The sequence below is a fragment of the Barbus barbus genome, assembly GCF_936440315.1.
Source record: "Barbus barbus genome assembly, chromosome: 20".
Classification (NCBI taxonomy): domain Eukaryota; kingdom Metazoa; phylum Chordata; class Actinopteri; order Cypriniformes; family Cyprinidae; genus Barbus; species Barbus barbus.
The window spans coordinates 21,065,319-21,084,462 of NC_136748.1; the positions used below are offsets into that span (position 1 = coordinate 21,065,319).

The 19,144-nt window shown below is 37.4% G+C and overlaps 1 protein-coding gene across 4 annotated transcripts in view; it reads left to right on the plus strand.

Annotated features, from left to right (window-relative positions):
• The first annotated feature begins 1,649 nt into the window (after nucleotides 1-1,649).
• LOC306886323 (lysophosphatidylserine lipase ABHD12-like) overlaps nucleotides 1,650-19,144 on the plus strand; it is a 29,801-nt gene continuing 12,306 nt past the window's right edge. For 3 of the 4 annotated variants that reach the window (XM_079443342.1, XM_079443340.1, XM_079443343.1), the window contains exons 1-5: nucleotides 1,650-1,819; nucleotides 2,846-3,005; nucleotides 13,897-14,018; nucleotides 16,249-16,354; nucleotides 17,385-17,504. In XM_079443342.1, coding sequence (XP_079299468.1) covers nucleotides 2,848-3,005; nucleotides 13,897-14,018; nucleotides 16,249-16,354; nucleotides 17,385-17,504 — 506 coding nt within the window. In that variant the 5' untranslated portion in view covers nucleotides 1,650-1,819; nucleotides 2,846-2,847. Of the gene's footprint in view, nucleotides 1,820-2,600; nucleotides 3,006-13,896; nucleotides 14,019-16,248; nucleotides 16,355-17,384; nucleotides 17,505-19,144 lie in introns of those variants that run through there. The other variant, XM_079443341.1, reaches the window with a different exon arrangement.

Genomic DNA, 19,144 nt, shown 5'->3' on the forward strand with positions numbered 1-19,144 from the left:
AGGTCAATTCCTTTATTTTTGCTGTAGACTGAAAACATTTGGGTTTGAGATGAGAGATTAACATTTCAGCTTTTATTTACAGGTATTTTCATCTGGATCTTATACACAACTTAGAAGATAACACCTTTTGTTTGAACCCACCCATTTGTCATGTTACCAAAAGTATTGGAACAGACAGAATTAACATAGATTAAAGTGAAAAAGACTTAATATTTAGTTGCAAATCCTTTGCTTTCAATAACTGCATCAAGCCTGTGACCCATTGACATCACCAAACTTTTGCATTCTTCTTTTGTGATGCTTTTCCAGGCTTTCACCGCAGCCTCTTTCAGTTTTGGGGGGTTACTCCCTTCAGTCTCTTCTTCAGCAGGTAAAATGCATACTCTACAGGGTTTAAGTGTGGAGATTGACTTGGCCAGTCTAAAACCTTCCACTTCTTGCCCCTGATACTATAATGTACACCTGTGTACACTGTGTTTCAGATGAGCTTGTATGTTTGGGATCATGAGCAGATCCTTTCTTTCTCCAAACTTTAGCCTTTCCATCACTTTGGTCCATAAAATCAGTCCATAAAACCTTGTCCCAGAATTTTTGAGGCTCGTCTCCTATTCTTCTTGCTAATGAGTGGTTTGCATCTTCTGGTGTAGCCTCTGTACTTTTGTTCATGAAGTCTTCTGCGAACAGTAGATTGTGATACCTTCACTCCTGCCCTCTGGAGGTTGTTGCTGATGTCACTAACAGTTGTTTTAGGGTCTTTCTTTACAGCTGTCACAATGTTTCTGTCATCAACTGCAGATGTTTTCCTTGATCTACCCGTTTGAGGTGTGTTACTTAGTACACCAGTGGTTTCTTTCTTCCTCAGGAGATTCCAAATGGTTGTACTTGCTATTGCCAGTGTTTGTGCAATGGTTTGATTGATTTTTCATCTTCGCTCAGCTTCATAATTGCTCGTTTTTCACCCATAGACACCTCTCTGGTTTTCATGTTGGTTACACGTCTAACTAACTATAAATGCAGTCTGCACGGATCTGAAACTGAGCGCAGACATTCAGTGCTATTTATTGTTTGAATAATCAATTAATAGGACACACCAGGGCAACAAAACACACCTGTCAGTCACATGTTCCAATACTTTTGGTAACATGAAAAATGGGTGGGTTCAAACAAAAGGTGCTATCTTCTAAATTGTGTATCAGATCCAGATGAAAATACCTGTAAATAAAATCTGAAATGTTAATCTCTCATCTCATATTCATCTTTTGATGTCAAACCCAAATGTTTACAGTCTACAGCAAAAATAAAGGAATTGGCCTCACTGTTCCAATACTTATGGAGGGCACTGTATGTATATATATTTTTATTTTTTTTTTAATTTTTTTTTTACATATTATAGCATAGGCCAATCTAATTTAATAATCTTAAACATCATTATTTCGAAAAAATGTGTCAACCACTTGCCATATTTTGCCACTATTTTTCAGTAGCCCCTCACTGCAGAACAAAGATCCAGGGGGCGGGGTTGGAGCCACATCTAGGGGGTGGAGACTGGTAGGTTTAGGGGTGGGGATGGGTGGGTTTAGGGATAAGGGGGTGGAGACGGGTTGGTTTAGGTCTATGTAAGGTGGGAGGAGTTGGATCTAGATCCAACCACGCCACCTGGATCTTGTGTTCTGCAGTGAGGACTCTTGCACGCTTGCATGCTCCTTCCTCTGCATTAATTGTTGGGTTATGATCACGTGAGAGGAAACGCACTGGAAAAACTTACTAGTCCACGCGTCCTGTCAAACCATCTACAATAAAATCCCATCATAATGAACAGGTTGGGTTTTATGATTCATATAATACAGAATTCATCACTACAACTTCATATGCATGGATTCGGATACTTATACAAATGTTTTTATGCATTATTTTGATTATCGTGCTGTCACGTTGACGCTATTGAGGCTATGTGCATTTATATTTTAAAATGTAAAAATACAGTTTCTTGAATCCCTTTGTAGTTTGACATGTACAGTATGTGTTTGTTTATTTTGATATGGGCAAGGGTGCGATGGTTGTGCTCGATAGTTAAACTAACATAGACCATGCATGTTATTAAATAATCTAAGACTTCTTTGTTAAAAACGTGGCAAGGCCACTTATTGTCTATAATTACATTGACGCGGACGTGTTTTAAGTGGCCCAGTATAGCAGGATGAGCAGGCTTGGTCTGTACGGAAGTAATCTCTGTAGGGCAAATGCGATGTTGCCAGATCTCTTTAAATAAATCGCTCTATTTTTCTTTTTGTAATGTAACATTTTTATATGAAAAAGCGTGCAGCTCCCTCTAGAGATAGAAGTCAAGCTGTTGCTGCATACTTACAGAGATGTAATTAAAAAATATATACAACATTGCATGTTACGAACAAAGAAGAATTGATCGGCTGATCTGGCAACCCTACACTACACGATTTAACTGAACGAGAGAGGGCGCTACGGCTCTGTGTGATTGGTCGTTGGCGGAGCAGAGCTCTGTGTGATTGGCTGTTGAAGCGTCGGAGTGGGCTTAGCCGCTATCTGTGATTGGCTGAAGGGAAGGACAGCGGCTGCGCTGATCAGCTGGTCTCTGCAGATATCGGACTCCTGCATAACAACGTAGGGAGAAAAAGTGCTGAATGTCACAATCGCCGGGAGGAGAAACACCGGATCACACACACCGTCGCGGAACAACCGGATCCAGCACGGCTGCAAGATTTTTTCTGCAGCTCTTCCGCTCGATTCAGCGAGAAAACGCGCGGGACTGCAGTGTTATACCTTCACTCTCATCTGTGTGTGTGTTTACCTGTGCTGTTTCACGTTTCAGTGATGCGAAAGCGAAAAGGCAGCGCAGACAATGACAGCTCGTTCACGGGTAACGTTACACTACTGGACGGCAGCTCCGATCTAAAGCAGTGCCACAAAAAGACAGACGCCGCTTCTGATCCAGGAGGTCCGGGGACAGCGATGGGGAGACGCTACAGGAGGTGAGACTGACAGCTGCACAGGTGGCACTCATGTTCTCTGGCTATATACCTGATTTGACCAGTATAAGTTTCTGGAAAGCTTGCAAAAACTTATCTTTGGGTTTTCAACCTGTACAGACCCAGTATTAAACACAGTCTAGCCGTATAATAACTTTTATTAACAATTCTGCATTAGTTCAAAATCAGTTCATAGTTAAACATGGCAGGTAACCGTTTTATATAAAAATTATCAGATGTTTATCTTCTACATTGACTCTTAGTTAAAACCCATGGCTCTGTGTTGTTTTTAAGTTATGCATTTTCAGCATCATCATATGTATTAATAAGTTTGATGCTTGTTAATATGATATTACATGCATTATTGTCATTCTTGTCATATCCAAGTGGCTTGAAACTCTTTTGAGGCATGAAGCTACAAAGATTATTCTATATGATTGAATCACAGTCCCATGTGATTCTCTTGAGACTCTAAATAGTATTTAGGCTGTCCCAAACTAAATCAGCAACTTTTGGGTGGGGTGTGAAGTGATTGTTTCATAGTATGGCAATCTTATGGCAGATGTTTGTAAGTTTGAAATATTTGTGCAAAGTGTAAAAACCATGTGAAGACTAAATAATAGTTTTGTGGCCTGTCAACATCTGTTTGTAATGTTTGGGAAACCCAAAATATTGATGACTCATTTTGCACTAGATTATTTTTTAATTTTTTTATTAATATGTGACAACCATTAATATGTCTTGTCTAAACTTATTGTTTCAGTAAAAAATCTGTCAACACAAGAATGTCAACTTCCTTGAGGTCTGATCTGCTTGTGGGATTTTTTTTGTCAGGCATTGTTTACTGTAAATCAAATCCTAGTTCAGATGACAAACCCTGAAATATGGTTTTGCATTAACATTGTATATACATTTTGAGGCACAATTGTCACACAAGTATTGTGATTTGTTTTTTTTTAAATCACACCGACCTTGTACATAGTAGCTCTTTTGCTTTAGTTCGGTCTCAGTAGAGTGGAAAAATCTAGAAAGCCATATTTAGAGCCCATCGGAGGTCGCTTGCATGCAAAGAGAGAGTTATTTTTCTAATGCATGGTTAAATGCTAAAGTGGAAGCAAGGTGACATCTTTTGGAGGTTTCCTCAAAGCAGAGCTGAGTCATACAATTCGTGTTTTTACTGCTTTATTTAAAATAATATAAGATTGCATAACTGTAGGAGGATGCATGGTGGGAATAGTCGTGTTCAGCTGTTGTCTCGGCATATCCCTGCACATAATGCAGGTTTCAGGCACAACATTAGGCCTTAAATACAAAGGTTCTATTTCTCCGGTTTGTTTGGTCTTGCCAAGGCTGAGTTTAAACAGGTGTATGCTTAGTGATGTCATTCTTCTCAGCCAGGGCTTTCTCTGCAGATCAAAGTGGGTGGAAGTTGGACATTCTGGTCCAGCAATATGGTGGTAAAACATTGTATGCTCAGCAAAGAGACATTATGTACTGCCAGAACATGTTGCCAATTGGGATCCTGGAGGATTTCCCACAGATCAGTGCTTCTCAGCTGGTGGGGATTGCAACCCCAAAATGCTTTTAAGATAACAGGATTATATTAGGTTTCATGGTTGCCATGTCACATGGAAAGAGTAACTGGTTTTGAGTGAATTGCCTGTGACTTTTGACCCTGGAGGTCAGTTAGAGACCTGTGTCTCATGTTTGCTAATGTTTGCTTAATGTACACCATGATTCAAAAGAGGTTAAAGCAGTAATAAAAAAAGTAGTGCTTTTATTCAGGAGGGGCACAATAAATTGATCAAAGTGGCTGTAAAGACATTTATAATGTTACAAAAGATTCCTGATTCAAATAAAACTTAACATCGATAATAAGAAATGTTTCTTGAGCACCAAATCATCATATTAGAATGATTTCTGAAGGATCAGACACTGAAGACTGGATTAATGGCTGCCTAAAATTCAGCATTTTGTCAAATGAATAAATTACATTTGAAAATATATTCAAATAGAAAACAGTTGTTTTAAATAGTAATAAAATAAGTGTATTTTTGATTAGCTAAACGCAACCTTGGTAAGCATATGAGACTTCTTTTTGATAAGTGGTTGTATGCTCTGATCTGATTTATATTGGGATTTAGCTGTATGTGGAAACACTTATAACTCTTAACTACAATATTGTTAAAAAATATTTCAGGTAGGAGCAACTGAGCTGATGTTATGAAAGATTCCAGTATAATAAACCTGGAAAATTCCCTTCTAAATAAGACGTTGTTTGCCAAATTAGCATGAAACACTAGCAGGAAATGGTACTGTAAAGTTCTACCATCACATCTCATTTGAACTGAAATGCTACTCTATGTCTCTGATGGTGCAGTAATCGGACTCCCCTCCGGTGCGGTATGGGTCTGGGGTATTGGGTGCTGGAGCCGGTCATGTGTCCGAGACAGGAGCTGCTGTTGATTAGTCTAGTTGCAGTGACCTTTGTGTGGCAGGCCGGGTTCAAGGTTAAAAGTGTCAGTTTAGCTTTAATTCACAGAATATGTTAAATTCAATTAGCTTAAATCCCCTGTAAAATTCTGTACATCAAATTTAAAGACAACATTAAATAGCTCGAAGAACAGTTTTCTGTCCTTGTTGATGCGTTTTTTTTATGGAAAGAGGAAGTTTGGTTGCCAATATGTTTTCCAGGAGGACAATGGAGGACAACCATCAACAGATGACTTAAAGTTGGCATGAAATGAAATTTTTTTCTAAATTCATGTGATTGATTTTATTCCGAATGATTCATCCAAGCATTTAATTTTTAACTTTTTTTTGACCTCATAATTAATTAAAATGTCATAACTTGATCTTGCAGTGAAGCGACAGACTTCCCTCTTTTCTCTCTCTGTCCTACGTTTTTTTTTTTTTTTTCGATAATTCGTTTCACCTGGATGTGCGTGACAATATGGAAGAAAAGATCTGTTGCAAAGACTTTAAAACCTTAAAGACAAAAAAAGTCTAAAAGCCACAAAATGTCAGTTTTGATTTGATGGGGTCTTTTAAAATAGTTTGGTTAGTTGCATTCTCTTGTTCTTTAAAGCTGCAGTCCGTAACTTTTTTTTTGGTTAAAAATGATCGGAAATCAATATTTGAGCAAGTACATAACCAGCCAGTGTTCAAAACTAATGCCTTACTTTAGCCCGATTCACAACGGTTAGCTTATAATAATATTTTCTAATTTGAGCTCATTTTACAACTCCCCAAGAGTTAAACAGTTGAGGTGCAGCAGGCGCAATGATATTATGCAGCACCTGAAAGTAGTCCCCAGCTATATCATAACTAGTTACCTAGCTGGACTACTTTCAGGCGCTGCGTAATGTCATTGCGTCTGCTGCATGATGCATCCATGGTACGGCAGCAAAGTTCTTTGATTATTACGCCGGAATGAGAGTATAGTTCCTAGCCATATCGGCCTAGAAAATCGATACACGATGTAACTACAGAAGAGTCAAGTTTTAAATAGGAAAAATATCGAAACTCTTTGGCCATTTTTGAGCGAGATGCTAATGGTCTAATCCGATTCAATGATCTATGCTAAGCTAAGCTAAAAGTGCTACCACCAGACCCGGAGATCGGCTGAATGGATTCAAAAACGGTAAAACTCAACTGTTTAACTCTTGGGGACTTGGAAAATGAGCCTATTTCCAAAAAAGTGGAGTGTTCCTTTACGTTATAACCATCATAGAGTGAAAGTTAATAAATCTGCACGTGTTTTGTCTTGCTAAAGTCGAATCAGGACTAGCAAACCGTTTTCTGTGCTTAGCCACACACACTGAAGCGAGCACAGGTAGCGCGCGAGAGAGAGAGAGAAAGAGAGAGAGAGAGGCGCGTTTCAGACAACGCTTCAACAGATGGATTGATACATACACAAAAAGTTCTGTTAAAATATCCGTTTTGGCAAGTATTCTGGTAAATACAGTCGGTTACGTCTTAAGTTAATGTATACAGCTGAGAAAGAAACCGGATGTGTGTCAGTATTAGGTCCATGCATTTAACGTTAGTCTTAAAGAGACAGCAGCCTATAATACCTGCTTTTGTCTGCTAATCAAACAACAACACAGCTTTAACAAAGATTAATCTGTATTTAACTTATACAGTAAGCATTGTGTTATTTTACACTTAATTTTTACATTTCTGCACCTGAATACTACTGTTACTGTCTTTATAATTTTATGTTGTAGGCTGTTCATCTATGCTTGTAATTTAATTGTTCTTGTTTTATTACTGACTTTAGTAGTTAATAGTAGTTTCTGCTGGGGTATAGAAGTACTTAAAGTAAGCTTTTAGTAATTAATGAAAAGGTCACTTTTTTTTGCTGATCCGAAAAATGATCCGATCCGTGACTCAAAATCCATAGTATGATCTGAACCGTGAGTTTTGTGATCCGTTGCGCCACTGAAGTATAACAATAATAATAATTTGCACGGTTTGATGTGATATGAGCTAACCGTTCTTTAGATTAAATCACCATTGGTAGCGCGATTTATGGTAATGCTTTTTTCCTCAGTTGGGCAGAACAAACGTGGCAGACTTGTTACTTACTTGTTCAGATGACAATATACGGTGACAATTCTTATTTTGGTCATAAATTCCAAGACGTAGGCTAAAATCTGTGATTGCGAAGTACCGGTGCGGTGACTGACATCCACACAAACACCTCAAAACATAGATTCATCCGTACTGGAGCACAACCCATGATAATTCCGCAAGAAACTGCAATTCCAGGTTTTTAAACAGATGGCGACAAAGAGGCAAAACTTACTGACTGCAGCTTTAAGACATCCATTTAAAAGAGGGGTGGACTAGCCTTCAGCCTAAATAATGAACCTCTGCTTCCCTCTAAACCATGTCAGTTATAGGCTACACTGCACATTTCAACCTGAAATTCTGGTCTGTTCTTACATTCTGGGAACAGGAGCTCTAGATCAAACATAGGCCCAAGAGGCATCTAATCGTGACAATTTGGTGTTTTATTTTAGCTCTTCTTGGGAAAGTGTGTCAGGTTTGATAGGAAAAGAAAAGAAGTCTTGACAAGGTGTCATCCTCTGAAATCTTTTTTTAGATTTCAGGAGGACTGAAAACTTATCTTGACAATGACTTGTCTTGAGAAACAAATCAAGGGTGTGTTAATGTAGTGAAGTTGCTGTGAAGTCACGATGGTCATCTAGTCATCTAATAACCACTAGTTCAGTCAGTTTTTTCCGTTTTATTGCTGTAGTTAGCATGGTAACAGTGTGCTGTGATTTAGCTGTTACACAGTTTGCATCACCTCAGCGAAGACTTCACAGCCATACAGATACCCTAGCTCCATTAGATGAATCTGAAACCGCTTAAGGACAGCTAGTCATTGAGGTACCCACCCATTTGTTGATACTGAAAATAATTATGTAGTTTTGCACCGCTCTAAACTGGGTTGGTGGTGGTCCTTCCTGAGGCCGTTTGAAGGAGATCTAATTCTGGCATCTCTGTCAAAACTGCTCTTCTAAGCTCCGCTGAGCAGTCAGAGACACTCATTAGGATGTGTGAAAGAAGAAAAGAGTGAAAGGGAGGACAAAAGGAGCGAGGAAGGAAGTAGAGAGCCTGAGATATAGCACGTGTCTCTCTTTTTCGTCCTTAGGAGTGCAGGGTCTCCAGTTTCACGTATCTTTCGCATGTCTGTTTTGCCTTATCTGATCCCATTTACATTATTACATAGTTCGATGCGAGGGCAGACTGTGTGTGCCATGCAATTCCACATCAGCTGATGTCTATAGACAACAGGAAATACTTCCTTAATAAATGTCCTTGATCTTGTTTGTGAATATTATTTTAAATGTTATGTTGTTTTCAGTTTCCGATGCCTTTATATAAATGCTCAGATTCACGCCTTGATTCATTTATTCCAAGAATCGAAGTATTCAGTTCAGTAAGAGGGGAATTACCACTGTAAAGCTAGTTTCCTCTGTAAATATGTCACATTACTAAAGTTAAATGCATTATGAATGCCATTTCATTTTGTCTAATGGGGAAGCTAACAGATAACTTCCTGTATTATGTTACCAGAAGACACTGTTTTTTTGCTGTGTTAAAAGCAGGAAGCATTAGAGGCCTCTTCCTACCCCAAGCAGTGTTACCAGACCTCCTTTTCTCAGTGTCACCTCAGTGTCTCTTAGACCTGTCATTATCTATTACATGTAACTGTAGCTGCAGGTTTTTGAAAGTGCTCCACTTTTCTCTACTTCTACTGCTTCTTCTTTATCTTCTTCATTCTGCACAGTTTAACCGTTGATTGTAAGCCTATCCCGGTCTCACATCTAGTCCTTTTTTTTTATTTTTGTTATTCAAATCTGACGTTTTCTGAAATAGAGACAGGTTTTAATTTTTTTGTGAGTTTGTTGGGGCACTTTGGGGTATGTCTGATTCCCAATAAGTCATTAAGAAAAGCTATCTTTATGGGCACACTTGTCACCCTCACCTTGTGGGGGCTTTGAATCCCAATGGAAAAGGGATATGTATGTTTATATGTAGGTCAGATGATATTGGATATGATTCACTGTAAAACCACATTTGGAAGTGGCTCAGAATGGATGCAAAAAAGCTGATGTTTGTGGAACAATATCCAATCTATGTCCGATGCAAAAAAAATTCTTACCGACCCCAACCTTCTCAATGTTAATGTTTCTAGCTAATTATTTGTTAGTGTTTTAACTACTGAGCATTATGCAATATAATGTAAAAATATTTATGTTCTTAACTCCATGCAGACGTTTTTGGCAGTCAGGGCTTTGGCCGCTAATTGATCATGGTCATTGATAGAGCTAGTATTTGGCAGTCGGTGCTCTACAGCCATACCAGGATATTTGGGACATTGATCCGGGCAGCTAAGAGCTCTAAAAGCATATCCTATGCCAACGTCTGCTACTTAGGAGCTGTTGTCTGGTACCCACAGACATGAGGCAAGCCTTTGGCGTCGGACAGAAAGAGAAGTAAGAGACAAAAAAAGTTTTCTGGTTATGTTTTCAAGTGGAAGTGATCTAACTGCGACTTTCAAGATCAGAGTTTGAGGTTGAGTTTGGGAATATGTTGGTTTTATTTGGGCTTAAAAGATACGTTTGAATCTAACTCCCATGAGATCCGTCAAAAACAAGTCTTAGCAGAATTTAGCCTGAATTTCTTTCTTCTGTGGAATACAAAAGAAGAGATATTGAAAATTGTCCCAGGATTTTTTGTCCATACTGAGAAAATCACTGGGATCTAATAGTGTTGTATTGTAGAATGGGTATGAAATGTTGTTCAGGTTGTTTCTTGCACACTTCAGTGTTCTTGCGTAGTTCAAGTAATCCTAAAGTCTTACTGGATTTTACTGCCTGTCTGCTCTGGTAATACACAGAATTATGTATCTGTTCTTTGCCAAATACGCTGATCTGAAAATGACCCAATCATTTATTCATGTTGAATCAGACGTGCATTTAGGGTCTCACTTTTTCTGCATGGTTAATGCTAGGTATATACAATTACACTAAAATGGCTAAATAATAGTCAAACAACTGCTTAGTTTTATTATTTGAGCATTGCTGATGTCACAGTTGGCTTCAGATTGACTAAAGAAATGGAGTGAGGGGGAATTCTCTTTTATAAATTCTGAATTAATAGCTAATGGGTTATTAATAGGTTATTGGGTAACTACGATAGTCTTCTCAGAGTTTGATGCTTTCGTAAATATGGTATGAAGACTGCTGGCAATTTGCGAATTCTGAATAAACTCATTAGTGGTTTTTAAAGTTTTAAGATCTCGTCTCTATTTTAAGATGTATGCTCTTGACTTGGTGATTTCAGAGTGTGTTTCTGAATGTCGTGATGTAAGAGTGCTTGGGTGTGTAGGAATAGTGTGTTGGAGGCTATCATTTTTAGAGAGATGCATCTTGTCAAATGCAGAGACCGACACACACAAACACACACACAAATGGAAGTAAATGACCAAGGAGGTGCACTAGAACAGAACCAAATCTGTCAAGTTAAACAGCAATCAGCACTGAAAAATGAATCAGTGCAGTGATTCATGATGCATGCTATGATTTAAGACATGATTGTAAACTGAGTAAACCTTCCCATCTCTCCACTCACAGTACTGTTTAGAAATTTGGGGATAAAATTGTGTTATGCTCACAAAGGCTACATTCATTTGAAATATTTTAACAATTAATATATTTTTAAAATATAATTTATTCATGATCTGGAAAAGTCTTCATCACATGATCCTTCAGAAATAATATGCTAAAATATATACTAATTTGGTGTTCAAAATTTCTTATTATCAGTGTTGAAAATGGTTGTGCTTCTTAATATTTCTGTAGAAATGGTGACACATTTTTAAAGATTCTTGGCTATGAATTTAAATAGAACAGCATTTATTTCAAAATAGAAATCTTTTTAACATTCATAAAAGTCTTTACTGTCGCTATTAATAAATAGATGCATCTATGCCAAATAAAATAATTATTTTCTTAAAAAATAAAAACTTACTGACCTCAGACTTTTGAACGGTAGTGTACAAGCACATCTGTATGCTACAATATATTACATGAGATGTGTGCAATCTGTTTTAGAGCAGAAACTGCTCTTTGTTGTGACATTTCATTCAATATATGAACAAACTTTCTGTTATCCAATCTGTTAAATATATTTCTGTTAATATTTTTTAACCAATATTTTTAGCATGTTTTCTCTCATTCCTTCCCATCTTTTTGCTGAATGTACTAGTCAGAAACACTCTGTCCCAGTGCAGTCTGGACTCCTGATGCCCAGACAGCCGTAATAATGCCCATATGTCATTGGATCAGCATGACTTAACATATTAGTGTTACCCTGAAGGTATTGAAGCTCTAGTTCGGATGCTCTGTTCAGATATGTACCTGCAAAAACAGTGTACAAGCACAGAACTGCACAATCTTTTAACCTAACCAGCCACATAAACAAATAAATGGCTTGTTGTACTGGATACAAAAGTATATATTATCAACATTAAGTTTATGCACACACACAGACGCATGCAAAAACAGCACCTTGGCGGTATTTGTGTAAGCACTGTACTGTAATGAGTCTCAATGCAGCCTGTGTGTGCTGTATTTAGCTCTGCTGTTTCACAATAGTCTTGCTCTCTCTTTATCACAATCACCTTGCACTCTCACTTACAAGCAGAAACTCTCACACACACCACATGGAGACACACACACCCTCAGATCAACCCTTCAGTGATTCACTGCCAGGTGACCACACCGTATTATCTCTGCAGGGAACTCAAGATCAGCCGCCTGCTGCATTAATCACCTGGAATAAGTATAGTGCAAGTTACAAGTGCATTTAGAGATGTGATTTATTGGTTATTTGCATGCAGGCACATTGATATGTGGGTTTGAGTTCTCTATACTCGTCTTCCATCATTTCCTATCTTCTTTCTACTACTCGTTTCCATAATCACAGAAAACAATTGATTCTTTTATTTAGTTTGTTCCAATTTGTTTACATTTATAAATTGAAATTCTGACCTATCTTTAGTTCTTCATGTTTAGGTAGTTAAGTACAGTATTTGTTGATCAAAGTGAGCAGTTGTACTCTGAAGGAGTCAGAGGAAAGCTTGTAGGGATGTTAGATGCCATGGTGGAACTGATCCAGGGTCAGCTGGATCAAACCGGATGCTCAGCTTTGCCCACTTTCTGGATTATTGCTTTTACTCCTCTTTCACCCTGTCTTCTTCATGTCCTGTCTTTGCTGACTCTCTCTCTCTCAGTTCTGCATTATTAATAGTTTTAGAAATATTCTCGAGGTTTCATATGACTGCACCTATAAGGTTGCCATTTACCGTGAAGAAACTAAAGTGTATACAGCATATACACTGCTGTTTAAAGAAGTCTCTTATGCTTAACAAGGATGCATTTATTTTATTAAAATACTAGGTAAAAACTGTATATTGTAAAATATTAGTATATTTTGAAATGTTTTATTTCTATGAAGCACAGTTGAATTTTCAACATCGATTTCTCCAGTCTTCATTGCCCCATGATCCTTCAGAAATCACTGTAATATGCTACTCAGGAAACATTTATTACTATCAATGTTAAAAACAGCTGTGCTCCTTAGTATTTTTGTGGAAACCATGATACAATTGTACATAAATATGAGTATGAGAGAGCTTGCATCTGTATACCTGTGTCTGTGTGTTAGTATCTGAGTGTTTAAGTAATCCCCTGGTCATGAATTGGGTAGGAAAAAATCCTTATGCAGTTTAAGGAAATGAAACCAGCTTAATAAAGCAGCTTTTCACCACAAACCTCCTAGAATTGGAAAGGCACACTAATTTGTATATTAGGCACACGCAAACGCGTACAGTAGAGCTCAGGGCAGTAAGTCAGACAGGGTGAGTTTGTTCCTCTAAGTGATCTCTTGCTTTCTCTCTCATTTTAATCATGACACTTTATACTCCCCGGCACAATTTAGAGGTCACTGCTGGCCGCAAAGATGCACACTGTGTGTGAGGGAGGCCGAGAGAGGACAGGCCATGTTATGAGGACCGTTAACCTTTCGGTTCAAAAGGGAAGAGCATGTCTGAAAACATTCCCAAATTAACACTTGTTCACATCTTGTACTTACACATGACAAACCTGATTTTAATTTAAAAACAATTTAATATTGCCACAATATATGCTTCAACTGTCCAAAGTCTTTCAGCCAATTAAATTTGAGAGAATGTTGTTCTTAACCATTCACTGCATGAATAGGACAAAATACTGCTTTATTTATTACTTGATTTACTATATGTGTGTTAAATGAATCCGTGTTTTATGTAACCAGTTCTTCTCTCTGTCTGCAGGGGTGGTCTGATATGGAGGCTAAGGAGTATACTGATCTGGGTGCTGGGAATCTATATCACCATCCCTGTTATCATCAAAATCTGTCCATCAATACAAGCAAAATTAGTATTTTTAAACTTTGGTAAGTATTTGCAAACTATTTTTATTTAACTGGAGAATATTTTGGCCAAACTGTGTGTAAACATTTATATTTATGCCAGTGTTTGTATACTTTGGTATTCAGACATGTCAGTTATTAAAGTTATTTTTATTTTCATTGACATACATTTGTTGATGAGTGACTTAAGTCAACTTATTTATGTCAGTGTTTTTAGCACTTTGAGCATTTAGTCTAGTTTTTGTATACATTTGTGAGTGTCTTTGTTAAATTTTAAAAGTATTTGGGCCTCTCTTTGTAAACTATTTAGATTCTTTGTTTTAGTGAGTATTTTTTTTTTTCATTTTGAGTGTCTAGCCTGACCTATTTAACCTTTTATATTTAGACCAGTCATTTTTCCATTTGCATTTTGTTTATTCAAGCTAAACTGCCATGTAAATTGTCATTATTTTGGATTTTACATATTTCCTGTTGATTTTAAAATGTAATACTGTAACATGAGTCAGTTTCTATAATTTTCTGCTGCTGCATATGTAGTGAAAGGACGAGCTTAGGGCGTTTAGCCTCAAGGGAAATGTAGTATCCAAGGAGATTGTTACACTGCATTTTCCCCTGTGAAATATTCAGCATGCTCAGAACAACTCTTAGATACATTCAGTCAAGCACTCTTTTGTATTCAAGATATAATAACTGCACACTGTAGCATCTGAAAATTAGTAAAGAAACTTTTCGGGTGCTCACTTTTGATCAATGTAATGACCAGCATTCTCTACTTTGTCCTTAAGAACTGATGCCTCAGCACCTGTTTTGCAATATAATATGTTTTGGTTAAAGTGATGTCCATCACAGAACAGAATCTGCTAGATCTTTTGAAACATTAAAGTTTGATGTACAGTTGCAGTTTGGATCCATCATCAGCCTTTAGCTGAAACGACCAAACAAAGCCGTCATTCATCCATCAGTCCAGATAAATGCCCACTCTGTTTGCTGCTGAGGTCCTGTCTCATTTCAACAGCCTCTCACACACGCCTCTCAATTCCTATGTTGTCACATCATAGTTTCATTTCTCTGATATTAGTCATGTTCTGTGGTGTTTTTTGGGCTGATGTTAGCATTAGTTAGCATGTCAGCAGTGTTGCACTGTTTCTGTCAGCTGATGTGTTTCGCCACATATTGTGCTTCGGTTTGCAGTATGAGCTAATAATGGACAAAATGGGTGTAAAAGTGTGACTGTAAGCATCCACATGTCTGCTTTACTCAGAGATAAATCTGTGACTAAGGTCTGTGAACTTATCTGTGAACTGTGCTGCATTTATCTGACCAAAAAAGCAACAAAGAAAAAACTACTTTTGTGAAAATATGGTATTGTAATATGTGACCCTGGAGCACAAAACCTTAAAGTCTTAAGTAGCACGGGTATATTTGTAGCAATAGACAACAATACCTTGTATGGGTCAAAATGATCAATTTCTCTTTTATGCCAGAAATCAGTAGGATATTAAGTAAAGATCATGTTCCATGAAGATATTTTGTGCATTTACACCGTAAACATATCAAAACTTAATTTTTGATTAGTAATATGCATAGCTAAGAACTTCATTTGGACAACTTTAAAGGCGTTTTTTTTTTCCTCAATATTTAGATTTTTATTTTGCTCCAGATATTCAAATAGTTGTATCTCAGCCAAATATTGTCCTATCATAACAAACCATACATCAATGGAAAGATTATTTATTGATTTATAAATCTCAATTTCAAAATCATTTAATTTTTCATATTTCATTACTCCAGATTTCAGTGTCACATGATCCTTCAGAAATCATTCTAAAATGTTGATTTGCTGCTCAAAAGCATTTATTGTTATCAATGATAATGACACTTGTCAAACAGTTGTGCTGCTTTATATTTTTGTGGGTACCATGATATATTTTTTCTGTATTCTTTGAATAGAAAGTTGAAAAGAATGGCATTCATTTTAAATAGAAATCTTTTGTAAACTTATAAATGTCTTTACTGTACTGTTTGATCCATTTATTGCATACTTGCTGATTAAAAGTATTATTTAAAAAAAGGTACCATTTCATAATCGAAATGCAATAAATTTATCCATCATTTTCCCATCAATTCCCGATGGGGAAAAAAAAAAAAAAATCAAGTTCTGACCTACTGTTTTTTCATGTGGAATATCCTGTTTAACTCATAAATACATCAGATTCAGTTTCATGTTGACTTATCTTTTGTCTCTCTCTTTCAGTGCGAGTGCCGTATTTTATAGATCTGAAGAGACCACAGGATCAGGGCTTGAATCACACTCGCAACTTCTACCTGCAGCCAGAGGAGGGAATCAACATTGGAGTGTGGTGAGAGCACAGACACAGATTACGGCTAAAATACAGACACAGCCTGGCTGTGCCTCTGTCCTCACGTTCTCTACCCTACAGGTTTCTGTCCCACTTTATCTGCCTTATGGGCATGGCTGTCTTTCTGAAGGGCGTGGAAAAAGTGCTGCACTTATTGAAACCTAGCCTGTGGCCCAAAGTGTGTAAATCTGTGGTGACAGAGGACTTCATGGACATTTGACTGCTGGCCATTGGATGTGACTGTGTGTGTGTGTTTGACTTTTACGGAGTAACAGTGGGAAGGGCCACATTAGCTTCCTGCAGCTGATGCTGTAGTTTTCTCTGCATAAAGCTTGTCTGTGCACTGGTCAGATGCAGTATTGATAATGAAGTCTCGGTGAAATGAACAGTCCTAAAAGAATACACTTCTGTTCAAAAGTTTGGGTTCAGTAAGATTTTTTACTAAAAATTGTTTTTTAATTCCGCTAGGAAGTATTGAACTGATCAAAAGTGACTAGTAAAGACATTTATAACAAAAATTATTTCAAATAAATGCTGTTCTTTTGAACTTTCAGAAGAATCCTGAATAAAATGTATCACAATTTTCCACAAAAATATAAGGCAGTAAAACTGTTCTCAACATTGCTGCTCAAGAAACATTTCTTATTATTATAGAATGATTTCTGATAGATCATGTGATGCTGAAGTCTGGAGTAATGGCTGCTGAAAATTCGAATTAATTTTAAAATATATTAAAATAAAAAATAGTCACTTGATATTGCAGTAATTTTTCACAATGTTACTGTTTTACTGTATTTTTTAACAAATAAATGCCTCATGAACATGAGACTTTTTAAAAAAGAAAAAAAAGAAGAAAATTGACCAACCTCAAACTTTTGAACGCTACTACGTCTTCTTATTGCCCTCTTGTTCACCATTTCATGTGTAGGAAGCAGTGTTGTAGCAGCTGCATATCTCTTTTGTATATCCTGTCATCTCTCTTTCCATCTCTCTCTCTCTCTCTCTCTCTCTCTCTCTCTCTCTCTCTCAGGCACACAGTACCTTCAGTGATGTGGAGAGAGGCTCAGGCAAAAGATGCTGAATGGTATGACATAAGCTTCCAGTCCAGTCATCCAGTCATCCTGTATCTCCATGGCAATGCTGGAACAAGGTACACAAACAGTCAGGTGTGATCAGCACCTTTTCTTTTTTTTCACCTTTATTTATATAGCACTTTTAACAATACAGATTGTGTCAAAGCAACTTTCCAATATCAAAATAGGAAAATAGTGTCAATAATGTAAATCCTGACAGTCAAAGCAGCATTACATCACGAAAGTGCGAACTCCGAGGAAGACTGCGAGGGTTTAGGGTGACATTTGGGACAGGGCCTAACAATCCTTTATAGATTTGAATATTAGAAGCGTATTCGTGTGTCGTGTATGCCAGGTTAAAGAGATGGGTCTTTTAATCTAGATTTAAATTGACAGAGTGTGTCTGCCTCCCAAACAGTGTTAGGTAGATTGTTCCAGAGTTTGGGTGCTAAATAGGAAAAGGATCTGCTGCCCGCAGTCGATTTTGATATTCTAGGTATTATCAAATGGCCAGAGTTTTGAGAACGCAGTGGACGTGGAAGACTATAATGCTATAAGAGCTCGCTCAAGTATTGAGGAGCTAAACCATTCAGGGCTTTATAAGTAATTAACAAGATTTTAAAATCTGTATGATGTTTAATAGGGAGCCAGTGCAGTTTTGACAGAACCGGGCTAATGTGGTCATACTTCCTGGTTCTCGTAAGGACTCTAGCTGCTGCATTTTGGACCATCTGGAGTTTGTTTATTAAGCGTGCAGAACAACCACCCAATAAAGCATTACAATAATCTAACCTTGCGGTCATAAATGCCTCAATTAACATTTCTGCATTTGACTTTGAGAGCATAGGTTTCAATTTAGATATATTTTTAAGATGGAAAAAATTAAGTTTTACAAATGCTAGAAATTTGGCTGTCAAAGGAAAGATTGCTATCAAATAGCACACCTAGGTTCCTAACTGATAACAAAGAATTTACAGAGCAGCCATCAAGTGTTAGACAGTGTTCTAAGTTATTACATGTGGGGGTTGTAGGTCCGATAATTAACACCTCTGTTTTTTCAGAATCTAGCAGTAAGAAATTACTCGTCATCCAGTTTTTTTATATCGACTATGCATTCCGTTAGTTTCTCAATTTGGTGTGTTTCACCGGGCCGTGAAGAAATATAGAGCTGAGTATCATCAGCATCACAATGAAAGCTAACACCGTGTTTCCTGATGATATTTCCCAAGGGTAACATGTAAAGCGTGAAAAGTAACGGCCCTAGTACTGAGCCTTGAGGTACTCCATACTGCACTTCGATATGATACCTCTTCATTCACTGCTACAAATTGATGGAGGTCAGATAAGTACGATTTGAACCATACTAATGCACTTCCACTAATGCCAACTAAATTTTCTAGTCTATTCAAAAGAATGTTGTGGTCGATAGTGTCGAACGCAGCACTAAATTCCAGTAGCACTAATAGAGAGATACAACCACGATCAGATGATAAGAGCAGGTCATTTGTAACTCTAATGAGAGCAGTCTCAGTATTATGAAACAGTCTAAATCCTGACTGGAAATCCTCACAGATACCATTTTTTCTCTAAGAAGGAATATAATTGTGAGGATACTACCTTTTCTAGTTTCTTTGACAGAAAAAGGAGATTCGAGATCGGTTCGTAATTAACTAGATCTTTGGGGTCAAGTTGTGTTTTTTTAATGAGAGGCTTAATA